The following is a 26,534-nucleotide window of genomic DNA, read 5'->3' on the forward strand; positions in this document are numbered from 1 at the left end:
ATTGTATATATTGTCACGCTTATGGATTTATGATGTGGTTATGGTTTAGTTGAGTTGGCTTTGGATTTTGTGAATCATTAAGTGATATGATGGTATCAGCATAAACTGCACAGGTCTTATGGATTATAGAATATATGGAAATGACTAGAATGTATAAATTGTGGAATATAGAGGTGAATATATGGTATAAACTGCACAGGTCTCAATGTCCTCGAACGTGTGATTGGATCCTAGAATGTATTATTGTTGATCTATAATAAATTTGGGACGGGGCGTGATAAACATGTATGCTATTCATGGATGTCTCGCCACCTCGAATAGGGGTGGTGTTGGACTCATCCTAAAATGCCTGAATAAATAAACATATAAAAAAGCTTTTCGGTTTGGGTTCAAAATCTCTAATAATGAAGCCGAGTATAAGGCGCTTCTCTCAAGGCTTTGGCTCACTAGGGAGTTTCAAGTCCAGGATTTAACAATATTCAATGACTCACAATTAGTTGCGAACCAAGGGAAACTACAAACCTTGAGATATAACCATAGTAAAGTACCTCGTCAAGGTGTAGAAATTAATATGTAGCTTCTCTCGACTCGATGTGTTGTAGGTCCTCCGTAAAGAGAACGCCTAGGTTGATGTGCTTACTAGATTAGCATTGACCTGGGCCCCGAAGGAGGGTTAGCCATTAGTCAAGACGTTACTAACCTAAACTATTAAGAAGCATGATAGTGGCTACATTTGAAGAAAAGCCGAACTAGATGGATGAGATATTATGCTAAAAAAAATAAAATGCTCCTAATAGACCCTACATTGACCTAAAGAGTCAAGTATTATCGAGCATAGTTTTGCATAATTAATAGTCACTTATATCTTAAGTCTTTTAGTCAACATTTCCTCGAATGATTGACACTTAAAAGAGGTCGAGAAGGTGCTCGCTAAGGTGCATGAGGGTATTTGGGAGGAACACATTAGTGGATAGACCTTTGGCTTCAATGTACTTCGGTAAAGGTTTCTACTGTTGACACTACACAAGGATACAATAGCCTATGCCTAAAGATGCCTTATGTGTTAGATGTTTACACAGATACAACATCAACCGATAAATTTTTTAAGTCTGATCGATTATGGATGACCCTTCACCTAGTAGAGTATAGACATTCTCAAACCCTTTTCATTGGCCTTGGGCCAATGAAGGTTTCTCATTATTGAGTTGATTATTTTATGAATTTAGTGGAGGCTAAGCTATTAGAGTCGATCACCGAGAAGTAAATTGAGGGATTCGTATGGAAGAATAGCATCATCTACTTTAGAACTGAGAGTCATTACCACTGCCAACGGAACTCAATTCAGCTATACAAAGTTTAAGGAGTTCAACTAATATTTAACTCGGTAGCTCATCCTCAGACCATCGATCTCACCGAGGTCACCAATCGAGTTATTTTCGAAGGGTTAAAAAACAAATTGTTGAGCAAAAGATACCTAGGTGAATGAGCTACCAAGTATCTTGTAGGCCTCTCAAACGACATCTAAGATTAAGTTGGGAGAATTACTATTCAACTTAGCCTCCGGCACTAAGGCTGTCTTATCACCCGAGATCCAATACCTCGAGTTGAGAATTTTAATGAGAAAATATTCAAAAAAGGACTTCAAGCCAGACTTGACTTAATCAATGAGGTCAAAGCATAAGCATACTTAAGGGCACTAAGATATAAAAAAATGATAGTCAAACTATATAATTAAGGTGTTCACCCTCAGAGAGTTGGAATTGGGGACCTAGTGCTTCGAGAAGCTGAAGTTAGTAATCTAACTAGATCTCATGGTAAGCTAGCATCGAATTGGGAAGAGCCATATCGAGTCATCGAGATCGTCCGAGATGAAATCTATTACCTCAAGACAATAAATGGAGTGGTGCTATTGAGGACATGACACATCACAGAATTAACGAAGTTTTACCCCTAAGATGTCCTTTGGGATTAGGTTGGGGAGACTACACCTCAAGCATCGAGCATTAGTCTATCATGTCTTTGGCATCAATTGTAAAGTATATATATACTTTTAAGTGTTAGTGTTGCAAGGAGAAAGAAATTCATTTCTATAAAAAAGATTACATCAACTCGATCGAGCTTGTACATCCAAAATGAGATCCTGACCTACTAAGATAGAGGACTGGTTGGACAGACAAGCCTAACGACACTATAAGCATATGATAAAAGGAATAAGATAGGTAGACATAACCGACGACTCAGACCAACATAATACAAACAATAAGCTAGGCATTGGGGTGAGGTGGTGAGTTAGGACCATCGTCAAAGGCACTTTGGGTGCCATCAGAACGTTATGATCCTCGAGGTAATTAGTGAACAGATCCTCCTCGAGCTTCGTCCTAGGATACCTTGTTTTAAAATGAGCTAAGGCAATATAGTACCCGTATTGATATGAGGTGACCCTCAACCTCTTCAATCCCCTCCTAAACTCAGCGAAGGCCTTGTAGTTAATAATCGTTTCCTTTTGATACCTCGATATCATGCATTGCTCAGTCTCTAACGCCTCCTTCAAACCCTAAACCTACTCAATGATGCTCATGACTCACTCATTAGGCACAACAACTTGCTCGACGAGCTCCGAGTTATATATTCTCATCGAATCTAACTCTCGAGTAAGTCATAGCAACTCATTTTCTATGTTTCAGTTATTATTCCAGACTCCTCTTAATTGCTCGGCGTAGTTGGCAAGGCGTCGCTCAACCTCTTTTAGCTGCCTTGCCAACTCAGCCACCTAAGCCCTTGCCTTGCCTGACCTAAACCTATAAGAAAAAAACACTCCTTCCAACCCTTATTATTAGAAGGGGCACCACTAACTCTAAAGCCCTCTCGAGTAGCTAGGTAGAAATTGTTTTCTCTCTTTCATAGTTGAAAGCAAGCAATGAAGAGTTTGTGAGTGAGGTAATATTAATAGTCAGCATTCTTCGATGAATACTACCAAGTAGTGCCATGAGCTAGACATCATATATGAGGGTGATATCCTTCACTATTGAAGGTAATATACTATCGTTAGGTGGAGGAAAAAATGAAGTCCCAACTTTAAAGTATTAGAAGACAAGTAAAATAACCTGAACATGAGATCAAATGAATGGTGACTGGGCCAAGAGATTTGTAGATCAAACTTGATCGGGATGGAGTACCAAGTCCGCAAGTGATCCAGGAGTTGTGCACTCATCATTGAGTCCTATATCGTACATGTTTTTCATAGACTCTAAGCCCCAAAGAACCTTTGGGGTTCATGGAAACTGACTCCCCCGACAAGGGGGAGGTCAGGACTTCCTTCGCCCTTGGGTTATCCAAGGATAGAGCATCGATTTACTTGATCATTTGACAGTCATGAAATTGATAGGAGCTAGTATGAGAAAAGAAAGACGTATCGGCCTACGGAGGCGAAAGAGCATGATGCTCGAAGACTGAGGTATTATTAAGTCGACGCACCAAGAGGTGAAGAGAGTTTTGGATGCTCAAATGGAAGAGTGAGTCTCACCCCCTATGCTCAAGAGGGATTTACAAGGAGGTGATCAATCTCTCTCCTCCCACGTTTATGGTAAGTGTCCTTTCAAATTGGTTATGTAAGGACATCTAATGATAAAAGGATATTTCGAAAAACACAAAAGTGATTAATATACCAATATCATCTTAAAAAGCACAAAAGTGACTAATGTGTGAACTCCACCTAGGAAAGCACAAAAGTGATTAATATGCAAAAAAACCTAACCTGTGTAGAAAAAAAGCCATTATGGTCGGAAGCTCAAAGCAAAATATACTTAAGGTGCAGGGTGTCATATTCTAGGAGCCTAAACTATGTAATTAAATAAATCATCCTTTATTTGTTACATGAGTTAGGAAAACCTGACCCGCATCAAAAGAGACTTGCTACGGTGGGAGGCACTATACAAAATATACATGAGACATGTGAGTTGGGAAAACCCAACCCGCGTCAGAAGAAACTCGTCATGACGGGAGGCTCATGACAAAATATATCCAAGGTATGTGAGTCCGATCCCCGTCTTCGCTCGAGGTGGGGAGGTTAGGAAGCCCAACCTCCCTTGCCTTTACTGAGGCAAGGATGTTGGAAAGTGCCTCTGCCCAAGGCGTGGGGCTCAGGAAGTACGACCTCACCTTTTCCTATAATGTGAAGGTTGGAAAACCCAACCCCTACCTCCACCGAGGTGTAGAGGTTGGAAAGTCTAATCCCCACCTTTGCCCAAGGCGTGGAGGTCGAAAAACTCAACATCATCTAGCTAATGTGTGTCCTTCGATGATATGAGGTGTAGGTCAATAATGGATCGCCACCGGTAATACTAGAGGTGATCTCAGATAGACATATCAAACAAACTCATTCCAGGCGATGTAGACATGCTGAACGAACTCATGTCATATGAACTAAACATGCCACCAGGTTGATCATGTATCGAAGAGGTATGAACTCAACATACCAAATGAACCAAACGTCGCACTCAAGACCCCTATGACAAGAGTCTCAAAGCATGTCTTTAGGGAGAGACAAATGATGGGGAGTACATTGTTATCTAAACGTCATTCGATATGCAACCACCACGTGGTGTCCAAGGTGAAAGGAGAATACAAAGATCACCCTCCACTCATTTGCCCATGTGGGCAAGGGGTCCAAGGAAAGAGGTTATGGGTTGCGCCCCCACCCTTATATGTCACCCATGTAGATAGGAGTTTAGAGGGAGGTTGTTAGAGATGGTTAAAGACCGTCTCATTATAAAATATTTTATTAAATATTCTCCTTTGATTAGTTTATCTCCACCACAGTGAATACAAAGATTTACTAATTTTGACATTGAAAAGATCTAATCGAAAAACTTATCTGGTTCTAATATCCAGACCACATTGGGCTAATAAGATGTCAATAATTTTTGTTATGTAGTTTTTTCGGATGAAACTCGATGTGTAGATTTCCGAGGTCCTTTTGATGATCAATTGTGAGTTTTTTTTATAAAGAGCTAATGTTGCGTCTCTTTTTTTGATGCACCAGAGAAGATTTATCATATCAGATTTATTCGAGAGAATATCCCGGTCAAGAGTCGGTAAAAAGGAGTTGATCGATTCCCACGGGACCGGAATTATCTGAAGTTACACGTGTGGTTATCGGAATGGCATAGCGTGTTGTTCACCCCGCGAGATGGATGATGTGGTTGGCGTTGAGGGTGCGTCCGTCACGGTGGCCAAACGTGTCAAGCGAGGATGCCACAAGATCGATAGCAACAGCTTGGCTGAAGAATCAATCAATCACATTGTGAGGTGGATTAGTGGAGCGGCTCACAGAACCTTAAACCGAAGGAGGATCTGAATGAGATCAGCTTCCGCCTATGGTGGGAAAGAGCTCTTAACGAATGAGATCTCCGTGCAATAATCGAATGCGAACCTTTCAGTCCATGCTCCGAGTACAACGTTCAATCCCACCAGTCGCAAGCACTTTGTCACTGCTATCGGAATCCTCCTTCCAATCCTCCAACCTTGTCCTCACATCAAGAATCTCCTTTCCTTTTTCCTACACGACAAAAAGAAAAAGATAGGGTAAAGCATCTCCCATCTCCCATCTCCATCGGTCCTCCAGTTTCATGCCGGAATAAAAACAGCCAGCGCGACACTTCGACTTAGTCCTCGTTGATTCTGACAAAATATGTAAAGCGGAGGGAATAAAGATGAACCATACCTCCGTCACTCCTTCCACAACTTGGTAACCGAGTCAACAACATTTCTACAACAGAACCAGCAACAGAACAATTCTAGGAAGAAATCTTGTATTGATCGACAAGCTGGAGAGGCAAGAAAGACAGAATTACTAAAGCATGGAGAGCTAAGGTGACGAAAGGAGGACACTTTCTATTTCTTCCTTTGTCAGATGTCTTCTTATCTCGTAGAATCTCCGATACCACCACACGTTTTCTTGCCACGCTAGTTCAGATGGCGACCCTTTTGCCAGCACTCGGTTTTGCCTGCTTTGCTTTTCTTTATGATGGCCGAACCTCCCTTCCCGGCTCCTCCCACCGCCCACTGGGGACGTAAGGCCTTAGAGGTCGGAGTGGATCTGCTACACCTTGTTGCTTCGATATACAGGAGATTCGCCAATTTACGCATCACTTCGGAGTGGATGTTTTGAGCACCTCGTGCAGCAACACTGGCCATACAAGTGCTGTTCTGCCACAGCACAGCCAAAGTCTCTGTTGGAGAAGAAAGAAGACATCTTATGGATGAAGAAAAAATAAGTACTTCATTGCTTCAGATAGAAAATATTGCGTAAGAGTTTTGACAAAATTCTCACACTCCCAAAGAGAGTTTTCTGCAGAATTTTCTAAGATGCTAAACTGATTTCGATAGTTGCACCCACTTATATTCAGTCTTAAGCACAATAAGCCAAATACAAACTGCACAATGAAATTACAGATTACACTGCTGAAAGATAACTAAAGCAAATGTTAAACATCAAAAATTCATGCTGTGTATTCCAAAATATTTAAACTGGTAATATTGCCAGCAGCTGATATGCTTAATGTAGATAGAAACTGCAATGAACTGTCACAAGTTGCTTTTGATAATGCAGATACATGAACCAGAGAAGATAAGCACACAAAAGTGTAGAAGTCGAGGAAAGCAACAAATTATTTTGAATCTCAATGGACCAGGCTGGTAGAAGACCCACATCAAATACTGACTAGAAGAAAGATCCAAGACAACCAATTCTTTGCATTGGAAGAGGCTTAGGTGAATCTGTGGGATCCATCCATTAACAGAACATAAGATAAGTGGGGAAGAAAAATCTAAGACACTTTCGATCCATTTGGGATGTAAAGAGATTAAAGAGAAAAGATTCTAACTACGTAATGTCAGTTGAAATTTTAGGTAAGGTTACATAGCCACTGGTGGCTTTATCTCTAAGACATCAAACTACAATGCACAATCAAGGAGATTGAAATTTACCTTGAGTTGGACGTACCAGATTTTATGCCTGTGGAAGTTGATGGTCCTTCGAAGGCATAATGTCCAAATAGTGATGCTTGTATCTTCCATAACTGGGGAATGTACACGTAGTTACCTACAAGCATGAATGTCAGCACCATGTTAACGACTCAGTAACTGCCATTTCAAACAAAGGGCCAAACTAGCTAACATGCATATACACAATATCACTCGAGCCAGATAGACCCCATGCTTTACTGAGATCCTCTTAGTAACAGTAAAGAGCACATGGGCCAGGCACAATATACACTATTCTTGAACCTAAAATAGTGGGGATGATGAGATCATGATTAACAGGGGCTAAAGACACTAACAAACAAGTCGATTGAAGAGATTTTAGCATAATAAACTGATCTACTCATTCAAAAAACAAAAAAAAACAGAAAAACATCTACAAGGGCTAGAGGCATCAATTCAATTGATCACACTAACTATATATTTTCACTCAACACCACTATTATTTCCACATATCATCAGAAAGGAATCACCTCTAAAACATATTTGGACTTCACGTGCTGTATTTAACACATATTGCTGAATATGTTTGCAATTTTGGATGCCCTCCTCCAAGGTTATATATTATCTATGCCTTTAAAAATTAGGTCACATAAATGACTATCAGGGGCATATATCTAACACCAACATGTAAAACTTTCCAAATATACATCTAAATGGTGCTGGAACTGGAATAGTAACCACCTTAAGTGACATTTAGGAGAACTTGTGCAAGTATGCCTGAACCATCCTTTAGCTTTTATTTCATGTCATCCTTCCTGCATAGTTATCTTGTCATCCATCAACACCCATAGCAATTTATTATTGGAGCATTTGTTGAGAGAAATATACAATGAACTAGGTTGTTTTCAAGAAAGCATACAGAGAGTCCATAAGGCTATTCATACATCTTAATATGCATTCAGGGCTTTACTCTCAACTTCATATTTCTTAGCAGAGAAAAATAACTACCATATCTTTTACACGTATGTAGAAACATTCAAATTATGTTTCAGAAGGTAATCTATCTCTGAAAACCCACCTTCAATCTCCCTACCCAATCACCATGGCATTTTCATTTTAAGAAGAAATAGAAGAAAACTACATCTTACTTCCAACAAGGACATGATTGATGCAAACATTAATATAATCAACCATCAGGCTTCTCTCCTTAGGAGTCATACATATAATAGAAAAGGGCCACAAAAGTCTCGAGAAACAAGAAGGGCTATAAAAGCCAAATTTACATATTTGCATGCTGTTCTCTCAAATTTTAAGAGCTCCACTCTCATCCTTCTCGTTCCCAATTTTCCATTGATAGCAGGACATTCCAAACCATCCAATTTCAGCATCTCTTTGAACTCTGTGCTTTTCTGTCAATCTGTCAGTAATCTAATAGTGAACAGGTTGCAATTTGCAGATGTACAATCTGAGATAAGTGTAGAATCACAAGTCGTAACCACACAAACATGTCACCACTGATGAAGTAAAATCATGTTCATAAATTTGATGTTCCCAAATCACATGATATCCTTTACATAATCATCAAAGTACAAGATAAAGGGGAGTGAACTGACACTATATGGCATGTCTTCAAAGCAATTTAAACTTTAAATGACTTATAAATTGGTCAGACATATTTATGGTGCTTGTACTGTAATTGCCATAAGAGACAAAATCAATGATCTTTGGTTTGCCTGATCAAACAAACAACACATACAATGAGCCGTCATGCCTCTTTTTTGGTTGATTAACAAGCTTGATGAAGAACTTTATAGATCTCTTTAAGTTTAGATTTGCTAGCCAGATCTTCAGGGGCAATAGCTACAACATTCCACCGATCAACGAATGAGCAAAAAACAGAGCCAATGTAGTGGCCCCAGTGGCCAAAATTCAGATCAGGTTAATGAAGTCTGAACAGCCCCTCTTGCATTAAGGGAATAAAATAACAACATTAGGCATCCTTTTTTGTTCCTTCAGCCTTCATTGAAGGACTATCGTGTTTGTGCAAACGTGCCAATGATATGCGAAGCCGTGCTGTATGTTGTTTATATGACCATGCTGATATTTTTGCCAACTATCATAGGTCACTATGTATCATTCTAAAAACTTTTTGGCTTGTATCTCTACCGAAAAACAGGTGGTCATTACCTTCACTGTTCCATTGATGAAAGATTCTGATGATATGTCCAATTAACTTGAGAATAACTAAGTTGACAAAGCATTTGACTTGCCAATAACATTATAAGCATTCTACCAAACAAAAGCTGCTCACAAATGATTAATTCATCTGAGATTAAATCAATGATTCATAACTTCACAGCTATATAATCCCATTATTAAACTAAAAAACAAGCAAAAATGTTTAACGATAACCCAATGCATAACTTAATCCTTGTAAGAACATGAATAACCATTTCCTGCCTATAAGTCATCTATATTCATGCATGCCAATTGTCATTGGTCCATTCAATGTGGTACTGGTCCAGTATGCACTTATATGGAATCACATGCCGCATGTGCCACTCACCAAATTATATATAAATAAATAAATATATATATATATATATGTATATATATATATATGTATATATATATATGTATATATATATATATGTATGTATGTATATATGTATATGTGTATATGTGTATGTGTATGTGTATGTATGTGTATATATATATGTATGTATACATACACATATATACACACACATATCATTCTAAATGTTGCCAAATTTAGCTATCAGCATTTTCCCAGTAACTCAGGAACAAAATAGTCATTTGAAACATCTAAACTTACTGAAGCGCTGATATATTTGCCATGCATTATAGTGACTAGAAGATCAGTAGCATGCATAGTAGATCATTGACCTCTTTAAGCGACAAAGTAACTTTTCTCAAAGCATGTTATGTTCCACAAGACTAACCATATGCACTTGTAGCCCCAAATACCAACACGCGAAACATGAACAAATAGACAGGTCTTACAGTATTGAGGATCCTCAACGCAGCCTCGAGTTCCAGTGGTCCAAGGTTCGTACGCCAGTGGCGCATAGCTCGCCGGAAGAGATCGCCCACGGTCAACACATCTGCGAACCTCCAACTGAAAGAACGATGCAGGATTGAACAACACAACGTCAAGCCCTAAGTAAATCTTGGGACGAATCTTTCGAACAGAACAAGAGACGCTGAAACAATCGCACCAAAAACCTTCAAGATTCGATCAAGATTCCAACTGCAAAATCGAACATAAATCAAGTCCATATCATCAAATAAAGTGTCTGATACTGGAACAACATGCAATAACCAATGAAAACCCTACATGTTAACCCCAAGAACAGGAAGATCTTAGGGTTTATCGAACCCGAGGAACAGGAAGGCGCTGGTTGAGCCCTCCAGGGCGGATATCATCCGAAGGCACATCTTGATCTCGTTCGTTTCACGTACCTCGATGTCATCGTCGCGAGTCCAGCTCTCGAGAAGCAAGCTGAATGGCGAGGGAGGAGAGACCGATGAACAGCTTTGCGATGGCGCGGGCAGCCGAGCTCGACAGGAATGGAGATGAATGGCATCCGAATCCGATTAACTACTTAGATACCCCGAAACCCGCAACTACTTTCTATTCGGATCCGTTTTAACTTTTAAATGGATACAAATCCGCTATCCCCGAGTCCGACGGCGGCCCGGTGGAACTCAAACAGCAAGCAGTTCGGTTAAGTTTCGTAAGCGAGACGGACCCGACACGTGACGGTTCGTATAAGCTGACGTTTCTTGATGCAATCCTATCCATCAAACATCAATACACGCGCAGAGCACGTTCGATATAAGTCACGAGCGAGCGGCAGATATCACGTGTCTTCGACGAGTGAGCTTCCCCTGACCCTGTTGCCGCTCCCCGTGCTTGAGGCGATGGAGTACGAGCGGCGCCTCCTTCTGGCGGCGAAGCTCGTCCTGTCGAGCGACCTTTGCGACGAGGGTGGCCGCCCTCCCGATCCCGCCGATCTCAGGATCACGGCGACCGTCAAACCTCACCAGATCGAAGGAGTTTCTTGGCTCATCCGCCGCTACCATCTCGGCGTCAACGTCATCCTAGGTGAAAATCCCTTGGATCCATCGTCTACTTTACCGTCATTCCTTACTCTCCTTCCCTCTTGATGATATGTTTGTTGGTTCATTTGCAGGCGACGAGGTCAGGTTCTTTGAACTAACAAGAAGCAATTGAAATCCTTATAGTTGCTCATGTGCCGGTATATTTTGATCGTTGGGATCTTTATTGTCTTGAGAAAGCGAATTAGTGGAGCTTAGGGCATGTTTGCGGAATTAATGTGCCCCTTGTGTGTCGAGTAGATATTCAACGCTATGTTCATTTAGCCGCTTCTAACCTCATAGTGCAATAATGGTTTATGATGTTCGATATATATCATGCTGTATGACGCAAGATCGTGTTTAACCATGTTTATGTGATAGGCTACCCTATCACACTGTACTTTTGCTTGTAGTAGCATACCTGATTTGGCGAATGATCATCTTTCAATGACTAAGATGACCACCAATAGTAACTTGTCAGTTTGATGCTAATCTATCTTTGTTTTAATGAAAAAAAATTAGACACCACTTTTCCATTCTTAAGTACTGGAAACTACTTGTGAATTTATCGGTACACTTTTAAATTTCTAATGGTCCTAAAATCTTCCATCTAATTAACAAACCCATGAAAGAATGTCAGATAACAATCTTCATTATTGAAAGAATAAAAAATACAAGCAGCAAATAAGATATGCATATTGCTTTTGTTTGAGGGAAAAAAGATGTTAGGCTGGTATTTCTTAGATTTGATCTAGAAGCAACAGCGAGTTGTGGATTTTGCTAAAGAATATTTGTAAAATCTTATAGAAAATGACTACAAAGAAAGAATGTCGTTTTGTTAAGTATATTTTGACTCATGTTCTATCTTCAATTATTTTATTCTTGTTTTATTATTTTGAGCTTTAATTCTTCTCCATCTGCCTTTTTAGTGATACATGGAATATGTGGGCAATTTAGGTAGCATTAGGTTGTTGTGATTTTACTTGTATAAAGAAAATGGGTTCATTGTTTCTGGTCCAGTAGCCTGAACAGATGGTCATGTATATATGCATTAAATATCAATTCAAATTGCACGTATTCTTTCAAATTGTTGTCTGACTTGTTAAAGCTGCATGGATGTTGGATAGATGGGCCTGGGAAAGACTCTGCAAGCTATTTCTTTCTTGAGCTATCTGAAGATTCAGTCACTATCATGTGGACCCTTCTGTGCGTGTGTTCCCCAAAAAGATGTGTTATGTTCTTATGCTAAGATTTGAAGACGATACTCAGCTTGATAATTACCCTCTTTTCATTCCACCCTTGCAGTGGTATTGTGTCCGTTAAGCGTCACAGATGGTTGGATATTAGAGTTTACCAAATTTTGTCCTACTTTAAGGGTTCTCCTCTATGTTGGTGAGAAAAAGCATCGTCTCGGACTTCGAAGGATGATGTATGAGAATCTGCAAAGGAAGTCTTCGTTCCTTGATGTAGCTCAACACTTTCCTATTTAATTCTTTCAGTGAATTATAACACTCTTCTTTTGTGTAATTTGTAGCAGCTCTTTGATGATTTGGTGGCTTCAATTTCCACTTTAATCCTTTCATATATTTTTTTGTTAAAACTGCAGGATTTACCTTTTGATGTGTTGTTGACAACGTATGATATAGCTTTGTTGGATCAGAATTTTCTTTCTCAAATTCCTTGGCATCATGTTGTGATTGATGAAGCACAACGGCTGAAAAATCCTTACAGTGTATGTTCAAGGTTTTAAGCATTAATTTATGGATTAATGGGTTAACTATGCGCATAACTCTGATACTACAGAAATGTTCTTCCTAATGTTATTGTTTGCTGATCTTTCTGTGATGACTGGATTGTATTGACATTCTGTTTGGTGACATTAGAATATTTTGTAAGTGATCTATCAGCAATATTCTCCATCGCTTGCTGTTTATTAATGACATATTCTCAAGTTCGATGGCAACTTCTTTCTGTAAACTCAAACATACTGTTTCTGACATGGCTTGGTTTTTAATTTTGAAAGCTCTCCATTTTGTTTTTTTTTTTTGGCATGCTTTTTGTAACATTTGGACATTTTGCAGGTTTTATATAATGTGCTTGAGCAAAAATTTATCATGCCTAGACGTTTGTTGTTAACGGGCACACCTATTCAAAACAACCTTACAGAGCTATGGGCCTTGATGCACTTTTGTATGCCTTCTGTTTTCGGGACATTGGAACAATTTATTTCCACATTTAAGGAGGCTGGAATTTCATCTAAAGGTAATCATTTGATGTTGATAACTTCAGTTTAAAAAAGAAAACCTAAGGATGGTAACAAATACATATATGATTCTTAAGAGCTCCATTGAGAGATTTATGAAATAGAAAATCAATGTTCTGTTGAAAAACTTGCCCGCTTTGAGTCTTTTTCCATTGATAGTGACCCTATTGTGAGAGATGTAGCTTTATTATTCTTTTATTGAATCCCTTATTTCTTCTTGTTTTCCTCTTCACTTCATTTTTTCGTACTCTGCCTTTTGTATTCTTACCTAAAAAAGATTATACTTTGTCCATCTTTGCGTTAAAAGAAGAACAAGCCATTTTTTCAACTTGTAGTCATATGAGTTGTTGTTGACTTGTTAGCATATTCCTGACTTTACATATTATTTGTGTTTCTGTAATGGTTCTCTAGTTTCATGTCTCCAAGCTTATGATCTCACAGTTGATATTAACTTGGTGAAATGAAGATTGTATGGCAATTTCACAGTTGGGTCAATGGGTCTATCACTTGGTTCCATCTTTTTTGCTATAAAAAGACAAGACTATAGTAATTAAATATTTTACTTGTACATTATGATATTTTATCCTATGTGTTTGACTTTCCTATCCTCCTTAATTTATTTCTTGTTTCTTTCATTTTGTTTAATTGTTGTTCATGTGCTCTTGCTGAAGATATTAAAAGATGGTATATATGAAACTTGAAATATGTAATTGTCAATCAAGGCATAGAATTAAAGAGAATGTAGAAATGCAACATGTCTGGTGTTCTATGTATGCGTAACAAATTATATCAATGAATTATGGTTCACGCATTCAGGTCCATTACAGTTTCTAATTACATCCTCAAGCTCCTTTTATTTGAACTTTTAAATTAGAAGTCCTATTTGATATAGCTCTGCTCTTTACATAATAATAAAAGTAGTAGATATGGACTTAACTATTTGATCTTCATTTTGTACATGTATGTTCTTTTATTGGTTTCATAAGTAGAAGTTGGAAGAAAAGGATAGTACGTTGTGTAATGATACTGATCTAGAAACTTCTCTGGTTGATTGACCACTATCAGTTGGATGGTTAGTTTGGAGGGATGGCGAAGAATTGCTGTATCACCTGGCAATTAAGGATGCAAGCTTTCATGCTAACAACCCGGCAAGCTTATTTAGGATAAATGATAAATCAATTTCCCCTAACACTTGTATTACTTCTTAAATTGACTTTTAGGTTTATCATTTTTTTAAATTTTATGCACTAAACTACAATGATCTAAAATGCATCAGGGCCTGCAGTTATCTCTTCCTCTTCCAATTTTCTTTTTTGAGCATTCCCTGTTCTCAATAATCATCAGATACCCATTCTTTAATAAAATGAATAAACCACTTTTTTGTATCTATCATGTGCATTGTGGGAGACATAGGTTTGCAATTAAAAAAATGACTATAGATCGTCGAAAGAATCAGTCTTCTTGTGATTAGATGTCTTGGATTCTGGTGCTTAGAATTCTTAGGGATACTTAGCAATAGAAGACATGAAGGCACCTTCTGTTCTTTCTTTGATCTTAGCCATCATGCAGCATTTTACTGGTGTGTTTTAGAGAGAAATATTACATTATAAACTTTTTCCTATGTTCCATTGTTTATCTGCAGGGTCTGAATCAGATAGGGTAAAGAGGCAATTTGGAATTCTCAGATATATATTGAGAGCGTTTATGCTCCGGAGAACAAAAGCAGTGCTTATTGAGAGGGGAACTTTGACTCTGCCTCCTCTTACTGAGATTACAGTGTTAGATCCTTTGTTGTGAAACTAAATTATAATATCAGTATCAGATGTCTATCTTGCATCTTTGAAGTTTTTTTCACATGGATCAATTAGCAAGTTTTGATAGTGTTCCTTGGGTGCTAATATATCTGGTGTTGTGTATAGGATGGCACCTTTGATGCCTTTGCAGAGGAAGGTGTACATGTCAATATTGAGAAAGGAGCTTCAAACACTACTGTCAATTTCGTTGGGAAGTACTAGCAATCAGTCCTTGCGGAATATTGTATGCCAAATTTTCACATAATTTAATATGCTGTAAAAATGTGTACTTTATCAACTATGTGTTGTAGACTCGTACAGAATTTCAATCTGAATCTCTGTTATATGTTCATTGTAATGTTATCGTAAGTTTGTTTTTCTACTGAACCTTTTCATACAAAATAATTTGATGACTTGAGATGGTAATGCTAATTATAACACAATGCAAAACTTCTTTAAGTCCTAGAATTTTGAGGCACATAAGCTATGCTTAAGATTAAACATGTCGATTGGCCATTTAACTTATGGAATTTACATTCTTTTTCTTTTGCCCTAGAGTAATAAAGCATGGCCCTTTTTAGTATATCGTTATTCATATTTAGATGACATTTCTTACAAAAATATAAGAATCATAGGATTCCTATTTGTGTGTTTTTTTATCATAGTTTATACAGTTACTCTAGTCTCTAGCTTAGTTATGTACCTGCTGATGTTTCCAAGGTACTACAGAAGTACAGATAATGTTTTCCCTAATCCTTACCAGGTAATACAACTTCGAAAAGCATGTAGCCATCCGTATCTCTTTACTGGTATGGAACCTGAGCCATATGAAGAAGGGGAGCATCTGGTTCAGGTAATTGAAAATTTGAAACTATTGTCAACACATTCCAGAGCAAGGTTTGCCGTACCGGACTGTACCGCCCGGTACGGGCGGTACGTACCGGTCCGATAGGCCAGCGGTACGCGGACCACTCCGTACCGTACCGACACTGTAGCATGTACAGTAACACTGTAGCAGTGTACAGTAACACTATAATAGTGTACAGTGCTCGGTACACCTGGGTGTACCGAGCGGTATACCGTACCGTACCGGTACCGAGCCCGGATCGAAACGCCGGTACGGTACGGTACGGCGAACCTTGTTCCAGAGATTATCAGTCTTGATTGACAGATATATCTCAGGCACCTGGCTTCAGTAGCTGTTTACTAGGCAAATGACCGCTGATTTTGGTGCACCTTTGTGAATGGCAGACTTTTTTATCTTTCTTTTGTAAAAATTTTGGTCAGGCTAGCGGGAAGCTTATTATTCTGGACCTGCTGCTCCAAAAACTCTATGCAGCAGGACACCGAGTTTTGTTATTTGCTCAGATGACTCGTACACTCGACATTCTACAGGTGAATCCTATTTGTTCTAGACTAAATTGGTTATTTGCATCTTTTGTTGTGCTTGTGTTTCTGGTGTTATATATTTTTCAACACACAATCTAGGACTTCCTGGAATTGCGTAAATACACTTATGAACGGCTTGACGGATCTGTACGTGCTGAGGAGAGATTTGCTGCAATAAGAAGCTTCAGTAAACAACCAGTCAAAGGTGATGTGATTCATCAAGATAAACAAGACGTTGCTTTCGTTTTTATGATCTCAACTAGAGCTGGAGGAGTTGGTCTCAATCTCATCGCTGCCGATACCGTGAGTTTCAAAGCTACACTTTGTTTTTCTTTCTGGTACTTTTCCTGGAAAGTCAAATTTTGAGATAGTTTAGTATTTAGCTACTGTGTCTTGTGCACAACTTTATTACACTTTGTTGTACTTAAATTTTATCCTCGTCAGTTAATTTTTAGAGGTATCTTGCATGATTGTAGGGTATGGTCCCAGTACAATACGGACACATATCAGTTATATTATATTCATACAAGTCTTTGGTCGTTTAGATGATTGTGAAAACTATGAATTCTTTGGCTACAGTCAGTATAGTTCTAAGATACATTCTCTTTGCATGTTGGTTAGCAGTTCAAGTGAGGGCATGGTTGGATTCTCATACAAGTCTTTGGTCGTTTAAGAGATTGTGAAAACTATGAATTCTTTGGCTACAGTCAGTATAGTTCTAAGATACATTCTCTTTGCATGTTGGTTAGCAGTTCAAGTGACGACATGGTTGGAATCTGAACTGATATTGGGTATTTATTAGCTAAGTTGTTTTGCCAGTGGCTTTCTTTTGGTATGAGCATCATTGCACCATATCTTAAGCTCGGAGTCAGATGGAAAGAGAGAGGAGAAAACATGGGGACATCACTTCTTTTGGCATCATTGCTAGGGAATTTTTTTGCTTGTGGCTGTATGAAGTAATTCAAAGAAGTATTTTCTTGGTTATCTTTAGAAGCCCATTGGATAATTTACCAGCTACCAATGAGTCTTGGTCATACACAAATACCAGTTGAGTATGTCATGCTCGTCACCTAATTTTGAACCTTCAAAATGAATCCTGTTGTCCTATAGAACTGAAGTGGGTCAGAAAATCTTAACCTGTCAGGTAGCTGTTGATGGACCATACCAACTGACTTTCTGCTTGTTATTTATTTCCACTCGTCGAATTTTCTCTTCTCTTGCTATTTTGAGTAAATTTTCTTGGACCACAGCTCCTTTGAAGGAAAGCGAGTATAGATTGGCCTTGATATCATTTAGTTCTCTTATCTTTTTGGCCTCCTTAACTTAAGCATGAGTGCCATCTGCTGGATATAACATTAGCGCTGATTGATCATAGTGATCACCTAGTCTAGGAGAATAGGTTGGCAACCCACTGCAGCATCACATCATTTTCCTGGTCATCGCCTCGGATTCTGAGAAGAAACATTCAAGGTCTTTCTCTTCTGTACAGTTGCTTTTGACTAAAGCACTTTCACACATGTTATCCTTTTGCATTTTTCATGTCATTTCAGAATCATTCCTTATTTCTCTAAAATTGACTCTCATCTAATCCAGATGACCCTTCTATAAAGTAATACTTCTAGTTCTAGGATATTGGAAATTTCAATATCCAAGACAAACATTTGAAAAAGAAGTTTACATATATATGAAATTATGAATATTTCCTTGTAGGAGTATCTTCGTTGTGTCTTGACTATGCTGTTATACTCTATTTTGAAAAACTTATTCTCTTAGTATGTCTGAAGAAAGGAGTAAGTAGTACATCATACAATATTATAAATTCATCAATCATTCAACTTGAAAGCTCATTTTCTTGGCTCATACTGAATGTTATCGGTTTGTTGGTACTTGTAATGTTTGAGTTGGGTATTGAAGCGTTAATATATGCAACAGGCTGCCTTTTGAATTGCAACAGAAATAATCTGCACCAAATATTGCCCCTTTGTTATTGAGTTGACACTAATTGCCAATTTGGTTTGATGTAACCAGAACACTTCACTTTGAAATCAATCAGAATTATGCTATATTTATGCTAAATATGCAAATGATTTAATGACAGCATAACAACTAGCGGAACTATGAAAATCCTTTTGGCATTTTAAACATAATCTCAATGTTTTCCTCACGGTTTTTAAAACCGTATTGTACCACTCGGTACGAGCGGTATATACCGGTTCGTCAGCAGACTGACACGCGGACCGCCTACTATCAGGCGGTATCAGGGGAAGAGGGTGTCCAAGCGGAGAAGCACCACCTAGTGGATGAGGGCAACCCAGCGGACCGCTTGCTACCGGGCAACGGTAGCGGAGGAGGGTGACCAAGCGACGAGCGTCGACACAGAAGGTGATGGGAGAAGCAGGAGAGAGAGAGAGAGAGATGGGGTTGTGCGTCTCGAGGCTAGACTGGTGCGTGGGAGGGTGGCGAAGGTCGCCGAGAGCAACGCGGTGGCAGCGGAGGAGGGTGACCAAGCAGCGGGCGTCCACACGAATGGTGATGGGAGGAGCAGGAGAGAGAGAGCAAGAGAAGAAAGGAGAAAGCGAGGGGAGGGATGGGGTTGTGCGTCTCGAGGCTGGATGGGTGCATGGGAGGGCAGCAAAGCTCATTGGCAGGGACGCGATAATAGCGGAGGAGGGCGACCAAGCAGCGAGCGTCGACATGGGAGGTGATGAGAGAGAGAGAGAGAGAGGAGAAAGCGATAGGGAGGGATGGGGTTCGTCTCGAGGCTGCTCGGCTATCAATGTTTGCAGACGTAAAGTAAATATGATAGTAATACAAATATTACTTGTCAGGGTGCCTTTGTAAGAGTTCAGATTATGTCCAAGAAAAATATGCTAATATGAGATGTAGAATAGCTTAGCTACCTTCTTTGTTGTTGATTCCTCCCACTTGTATGACAGTTCTGCTGAAGGCATTATCATTAGAATCTTGGCGTACCGCTCGGTACGTCGGTACCATACCGAGCAAGACTCGGTACATCGGTATGGTACAAAATTAAAAACCTTGATTTTTCTGGATGGTGATAACACTATAACACTTGAGTAGTAAATGATGGATTTGGTAGATGATTTGCAACTAGGAATATGGGTAACATCACATAAATGCACAGGCTACGAAAACAATGGTTTCTTAATAAGCTTTTGAGTCCAGTTTTATTGGTCAGACTTAACTATCATAAATATAGTAGATGATGATGAAAGACTTTTTTTTTCAGGAATTCTAGAACTTTAACATTTTTCATGACCAAATAGTTTAATTTTTTGGGCCTAAATTCATTTAAAATGTCAGTATAGCTAATTTTCTGGAAAAACAACATTTTGTGTGTAGTCCTGTATGTTCTATTGTCACTTATGAAATTACTTTAGGTAATCTTTTACGAGCAAGACTGGAATCCTCAAGTAGACAAGCAAGCTTTGCAGCGTTCTCACCGCATTGGCCAAATGAACCATGTGTTATCGATAAATTTGGTAACAGAACACACCATCGAAGAGGTGAAGAAATTATGTTCTCTTGAAATGAATATTTTTGGTCTGAAATTTGTAACATTGTTTTACCATAGCCGATGTATATGTCTAGGCAATCATGAGAAGAGCAGAGAAAAAACTTTGGCTAAGTAACAATGTTGTTCATCAAGAAGAAGAAACATATGCAGCAGGAAAGGATGTTGGAACTGATACTGGTGACATGCGGTCACTCATTATTGGCTTACAATTATTTGATCCCATGGATGTCAACAAAGACTCCATTGATGCGGATAATATGGTGGAACTCAATGAAATGACTGATAAAGTGGTTGAAATCCGTAATCATGAAACATCAGATAAGGATGTCCGAAGATTCAAAATTAATAAAAAAGATATGTTGGAAAGTGGTGACATGTTTGCGAAATCTTATGGATCTGCTACTTTTGATCCTAGAGTTGATGAGGCTTCATATTTGTCCTGGCTTCAGAAGTTTAAAGAGGCTTCATTGTCTGGAGAGGCTTCCTATTTGGAGCAGGGAAAGAGAAGACATCTGTCAGAAGAATATCAACGAAAACGTGAAGCTGATAAGAAAAAGGCAGAGGAGAAACAGTTAGCAAAGTGGGAAGCTCTTGGTTACCAGACATTAGCTATTAAGGAGCCGGATCTCATAGTGGAGAATAGTGTTCTGTCTGATTTGGGTTCTGTCCAGTTTGTGTACGGAGATTGCACTAAACCATCAAAAGTTTTCCCATCAGAGCCTGCTATAATTTTTAGGTACTTTTTATTTTTCACAGATGCTAATGAAAACTATAAGTGAATTTAACTGCAATTTTGCTCTAGGTGCTATTACATATCATCACTTATTTTGTTTCAAAACAGTGCCAACCTTTGGTTTATTTCTTGCTTATTTCCTTTGCTATTGAAAGTTCATCAACATGACATTTGGTTCCCTGATCATTAAATTGATTTCATCTGCAATAACTTTTTGGCTCTGTGTTTCCACATTAACTTCGTTTTCCTTATTTTGTGCATAGAAAGTTATCATGGCTGTCCTCTTACATACTTGGTATCTCTCCTCCATATATCCTAGTGATTTGTTGCCATAACTTGCTGATTTGCAAATGCAATCTCTAAATGCAGGGATCCAAACAAAGAATTTATAAAAATGCAGCATTTTCATATGTAGAGATCCAACAAGCTACCTTAGTAGTAAATGCTGCATTTATAGAAATGCAATCTGCCACTGCATGCATTACATAATATGGTTGCATCCACAAATTCATGCATCCTAAACAGCATCAAATAATTAGGTTATTGCCCATTAGTTATTGTATTGAGAGATATTCCTTAAGAATTGAAGAAGTTTTTAAATATATAATGACTTCTCCCTTTATGTGGTACTCTTTAATATTTGTTTTCCTTTACTTGATTTAGAAATTTGTTTGCAGTTGCATTGATAACTCTGGAAGTTGGGGACATGGCGGAATGTTTGATGCTCTAGCTAGTCTTTCAACATGTGTCCCAGATGCCTACCACCATGCTTTTGAATGTGATGATCTTCATATGGGGGATTTGCACTTAGTGAAGTTAAATGGTTGTTTCTTACATCTAACCATCTTATCATCAACGTCATCATCGTATTTTTATTCTTTGTTTTAGATTGTACAAAAGCAACAAATCAATTTATGAAGCTAAAAAATAATTTAAATTGAATATAGTATGTTAAGGATTTGTGTGCTACTGCTGTCTATATTCTGCTTGTGCTGCATAGACAAACATGGTGTCTGTGTTAATGTGATCTTTACCTTGATGAATTCTGAATATGCTCCAGTTAATTTCTTAGATTTTTTTGTTAAGTATAATTGTCTAGGTTTGGTTTATTCAGTAGTGCTACCAAAGAAATATCAAATATGACTAGTTTGGTTTATTCTGAAAAAGAAGGCAGAGTCACGACTTCTAATGGGTCACATATTATCCTTCTATTATGAATGTATCATGGGGCTTTGCTTATGAAAATCCTATGACGAGCTTAGAGATTTTTGAATTGATTTTAATCCTTCAATCGGTTTATGTTTTTCAGTACTTTTTGTTTCCCAATATTAAGTGCATGCTGGCCTGAAGGTGTGTGACTGTTAACAGCAATTAGTCAACTACCATAAGATGTAAATCCTAATTGTTCAGGATTAGCTATATGGATCTTTTCTCAGCATTGAAGTGTTATTGGTCGAGATCCATGCTTATATTAGATATATCAAATTTCTTATTCTAGGTGTTAGCTAACTAAGTCAACCCTCCTCTCCTGTCATCAGATATGTATTTGTCTTTGCTTTTGCCTAATGCAGCCCTCTTCTCCTGCTATCCAATATTTATTTACTCTTCTTTCTTGTGTCTGCATGAAGAAGTTGGGAAACCCATCAATTTTTGATGTCTGATCCATTGAAGATGACATTTTTACCTCTTCTGAAGTAATTGAACCTTGCATGTCCATCTTGACTTCAATGAATCATTAGTGGGCTTTAAGGAATATTTCAATCTCAAAGATATAAATATTTGGCCTTGGTAAATTATGGAGGATCACTGAGCCAAGTTGAGTTCTTTTGGACCATGGATTTCTTATCATTTGTACTGTTCATATCATGAGTGAGATCTGTTGTTTTTTGTGAAAAAAAGGTCTTAACTGCATTCTTATGATATTTTAAGTTGTAAGCTGACTTGGATCTAAATAAGTAAAAAAAATAGTTTTATCAGTTTATGGTTGTTCTCTACTTTTAGAAGTTTGTTAAGGTATGATAATCAAATTTTACCCCGAATGATTAGGAACAGATAATTCAAGTTATGGTTACTTATCGTGTTATAATATAGTTTTTCCTGATAGATTTACCTGTTGATACACACATACACAAATATATATATATATATATATATATATATATATATATATATATATATATATATATATATATGTATGTATATGTATGTATGTATGTATGTGTATATATATATATGTATATGTATGTATGTATGTATGTGTATATATATATATGTATGTATGTATGTATGTGTATATATACATATGTGTGTGTGTGCGTGTGTGATTTGTTAGATCGTCTAGGGAAGCTGACTTAACTTCACTGTGGTCTCATGATCCATGTAATTAGGAGATAGGGTCATGTACACTGTATTGCGCATTGGCAGTGACCTCTGTACTAGAAACATATCTGACCTGCACCAGCGTGCATCCTGCTCTGTTATATGCTATATCTTAAGCTGATACCATAGTATGAGAATGCCACTAGCAGGAATTAAACTTTGAACCCCAACTGCATAATTTTGAGGTCTCATACTATCTGGGTTGCTGTCCTACTAAATTAATAAGTTGTTGACAGGATTGTGAATTAGTTAAAAAGCATGTTACTCTTTGGGGTCACCAAAGATTTAGCTTAACAACTACTACTAAGTTTTGTGTAAAAGGATTACTGAGTGAGAAAGTTATTACTGGACAAGTGATTATCAAGTTCTTATAAGGTTTCAAATCATGATCTGCACCAAGAAAATAGAAGAAGATGCTTTGTACATAGCAAAACAACATTTAGCGTGAGGATTGTATAATATAATTGATAGTACATTTTGTATTTCATGTTTACTTTTCTTTATCTTGAAATAAATGCTCAATTGAAATCTTTCCTTGCAGCAACACTGTTGTGTAACTATGATTATTCATTCTTTATATACATGTCTATATCTACATAAATAATGCCAATATATGACATACTTCAGTTTCCTGTGGTGATGAAAGCATTGTACAAAATTCTCCTCTATGGGTTGCACTTGCTGTTGTGCAATCATATAATCCTCGACGTAAAATTCCAAGAAGTAATATCTCTATGGTTGATCTGGAACGATGTTTGTCGAAGGCATCCTTCGCAGCTGCTCAAAATTCTGGTAATTTTTTAAATTTAACATTTCAAGTCTTGGTCATATTCTTCATTTGTCAGTAATATAATTATACACTCACCAACAGTGGCATCACTAAAAAGGCTGAGAAACTAAGAAACTAAGAGAAAAGGATTGATGCATCCTCTTCCTCCATTTTTCTCTCATCATGTTCTTTATAAATTTGGTTTTTACAAATCAGCTTTCCTGCCTTTTTCATCAAGAAAATAACACTACAACTAATTTAACCTTTTCTAAAAATTGAGCTATTAATTGCTACAAATTGAAGTTTGTGACCAACTCAAAAATTTTCTTGTAGTTTCCAAATTATGCAAATTATTCTATATAATTTAACTCCCAATTACCATTTCTTTTCAGTCTCCAATGCAGTTAATCAATTTTCTATTCAATAGCAGTATGTTTCTTCACAGAAATATCCTAAATCATCAAAATTAATCTTCTTCGGGTAGTTGATTGCAGAATTAGGCTGGAATTATATAAAAGTTCAGTGGGTTATTCGAAATGGTGCATATAGCAAATGCTTTATAATGTTAAACTACCTCTTTCATTCTGGTTTATGGTGTTCTCCGAATTGGAATACTATTGAATGGAGGAACTAGCTAGTGATTTAGTTACTTTGAGCTTATTGCGGATATCCATATTCTTGATAGTACATAAATGAACTGGGATTGGTTACTACAAATGAGATCCTAAAAAGCTGATACTACAAATGTTTTGTGGTAAGACACAAGTGATGGAGGACTCAAGTGCCAGCTCTGCTATTATAAAATGTGTTTTTAATAAGCACCTTGGAGGTGGATGAGGGAGAAAAGGACCCAGGGGGTGGATGAGCGAGCAACCCTTTACATAACCTTTGCGGGTTAAGGAGTAGCAAATGTTGACGTAGATCACTGTGGTGAGTCAATAATAATGGATCCTCAAACATAGAACCAAGAAGGGAGATAGGTGAGGAAAGACACCTAGATGAGTTTCATCAGTATGGGTGGTACATACCAATCTATCGGTACACTCCACCATACCATGTGTCAGTATATCGATACATATCATATCAATGGTTGATTGGTACACCTATACGGATCGATAAAACGAACCATGCTAAGAATAACACAACTCTCTCTCTCTCTCTCTCTCTTTCTCAAGTTTTCTGGCACCTAAGTTCTAACATTGTTCCTTTATGAACATTTGTTATTTTTCTAGGCCTTGGAATCTGTTGAATGTAAACAAAAATACATCTTTCATATTGGTGAATTCATGGGAGCCAGATTCTCCAATTCTCCATATATGTGAATTAATGGAATCCATTCTTTTTGTTTGTATTTCATAGTTCACTAATAAATCTGTGATATATTTTCCACTGTGAACTTGAGGGATAATAACCAGAACAATTTGTGATTATTTTGCTTTTGTTATCCACTTTGATTAAGAGTTCACAGCCCTATCTTGTTTGAGAAGCTTCTCAGCATTGAAATTCTAGATTCACATTTTCATGATTTCTTCTTGATGATGTAAAATTATGGGTTTGCACCAGATAATGATTAAACTGTTTTGTGCTGTTTTATTAATCTTTAAGCTTCCATTCATATGCCACGGATTGGCTACCAAGATGGATCACAACGCTCAGAGTGGTACACAGTGGAACGCCTCCTACGGAAATATGCATCAATACATGGCATCACTATATATGTGTAAGGCACTATAACTTCAATTAATGCCATTTGCTAATTGATATTATGCATTTCTTCCACTTTCATCTGATATCTGCTTATTGATTCCATGAACTTACCCTTTGCTTCTATTCCATCATCCTGATAAGTTCATATGCAGGTACTATTATCGGCATCCATCCAGAGAGCATTAAGAGCTGATATTTTCAAGTTCTGCTATGTAAATTATTTATGATGTGTTTTATATAGAAGAAGCTTTGCACCATGAACAACTACCTATATTAAGATTTATGTTGATGGACATGGAACTGATAAAAATAGATGCTGAAACTCTCTATGTGAGGTGTTAGAATTTGTTCTGTTTAGTACTTGCAACTTTCACATTTGCAGAGCTGTTGGCAACTGTATTGTTTCTTGGTATGTGTGCATTACCTTGGTGGATCAGCAGTAATGTTAGCAACTCCTTGACAACATATTCTTGAAGGTGTCTGTAATATTATTGGTACTTGATGATTCATGTTTCAACTCATACAATACAATTTTGGCTGACTCGAAAATGAGGCATCAAGGTGTTTGTTTTGCTACTATTATGTATTAGCTATGGTTCTGCCGGTGCTGTCGATTCCTATGTGATGTAAGGTTTCAAATGTCATACTTAGGCTATTCATGTGTCTGATTGTGTTCATTGTAGTTCTTATATTGTGAGAGAACTTACAGTTTTACCATGCCTTGGTAAATTTTGGAACCAACAGATGAAGTTGAACTCTACAAGCAAAGTTGGAAAAACACATCCTCTCTATTTTGGAACTGCAACAGGTAAAGCTCAACTGATCATTTACAGTTGTGTTTTAGTGCTCGTAATTTC

At 37.8% G+C, this 26,534-nt stretch overlaps 2 protein-coding genes across 16 annotated transcripts; one reads left to right on the top strand and one right to left on the bottom strand.

The window, feature by feature from the left end:
* Positions 1–5,690: 5,690 nt before the first annotated feature.
* On the bottom strand, positions 5,691–10,571 carry LOC103974909 (uncharacterized). 14 transcript variants are annotated; one of them, XR_010496606.1, is made up of 6 exons: positions 10,343–10,565; positions 10,231–10,255; positions 10,009–10,123; positions 7,726–7,799; positions 6,988–7,102; positions 5,691–6,230 (listed from the first exon to the last, which is right to left on the bottom strand). XR_010496606.1 is itself a non-coding variant. In XM_065151588.1 (5 exons), the coding sequence occupies exons 1-5, from the start codon at positions 10,476–10,478 to the stop codon at positions 5,965–5,967; spliced, it is 516 nt and encodes a 171-aa protein (XP_065007660.1). In that variant the 5' UTR covers positions 10,479–10,565; the 3' UTR covers positions 5,691–5,964. The 14 variants fall into 14 exon arrangements, 2 of the variants coding, with proteins under 2 accessions (XP_065007660.1, XP_065007661.1); XR_010496607.1 differs by lacking the exon at positions 7,726–7,799 and adding an exon at positions 8,268–8,401; XR_010496605.1 differs by having other exon boundaries at positions 10,009–10,255; positions 10,468–10,571.
* Positions 10,572–10,868: 297 nt separating this feature from the next.
* LOC103984855 (probable helicase CHR10) lies at positions 10,869–26,006 on the top strand. Of its 2 annotated transcripts, XM_065152041.1 has the most exons (17): positions 10,869–11,113; positions 11,202–11,209; positions 12,234–12,312; positions 12,412–12,572; positions 12,713–12,838; positions 13,188–13,368; positions 15,012–15,147; positions 15,289–15,406; positions 15,926–16,015; positions 16,450–16,557; positions 16,651–16,854; positions 19,953–20,078; positions 20,164–20,825; positions 21,500–21,645; positions 23,829–23,993; positions 25,576–25,690; positions 25,830–26,006. In XM_065152041.1, exons 1-17 carry the CDS (start codon positions 10,930–10,932, stop codon positions 25,861–25,863), a joined length of 2,643 nt encoding a protein of 880 aa, XP_065008113.1. In that variant the 5' UTR covers positions 10,869–10,929; the 3' UTR covers positions 25,864–26,006. The 2 variants fall into 2 exon arrangements, with proteins under 2 accessions (XP_065008113.1, XP_065008112.1); XM_065152040.1 differs by lacking the exons at positions 10,869–11,113; positions 11,202–11,209 and having other exon boundaries at positions 11,294–12,312; positions 23,848–23,993.
* Positions 26,007–26,534: the final 528 nt, after the last annotated feature.

This window comes from Musa acuminata, chromosome BXJ3-5, assembly GCF_036884655.1.
Source record: "Musa acuminata AAA Group cultivar baxijiao chromosome BXJ3-5, Cavendish_Baxijiao_AAA, whole genome shotgun sequence".
In the NCBI taxonomy this organism is placed as follows: Eukaryota; Viridiplantae; Streptophyta; class Magnoliopsida; order Zingiberales; family Musaceae; genus Musa; species Musa acuminata.

Coding starts and splice junctions, on each gene's coding strand:
- LOC103974909 (XM_065151588.1), bottom strand. Junction 10,124..10,230: donor ATCTTGATCGAATCTTGAAG/GTTTTTGGTGCG, acceptor TCGTTCTTTCAG/TTGGAGGTTCGCAGATGTGT. Junction 6,231..7,003: donor TTCCACAGGCATAAAATCTG/GTACGTCCAACT, acceptor CTTCTCCAACAG/AGACTTTGGCTGTGCTGTGG.
- LOC103984855 (XM_065152041.1), top strand. CDS start 10,930: ATGGAGTACGAGCGGCGCCTCCTTCTGGCGGCGAAGCTCGTCCTGTCG. Junction 12,839..13,187: donor GGCTGAAAAATCCTTACAGT/GTATGTTCAAGG, acceptor GACATTTTGCAG/GTTTTATATAATGTGCTTGA. Junction 13,369..15,011: donor GGCTGGAATTTCATCTAAAG/GTAATCATTTGA, acceptor GTTTATCTGCAG/GGTCTGAATCAGATAGGGTA.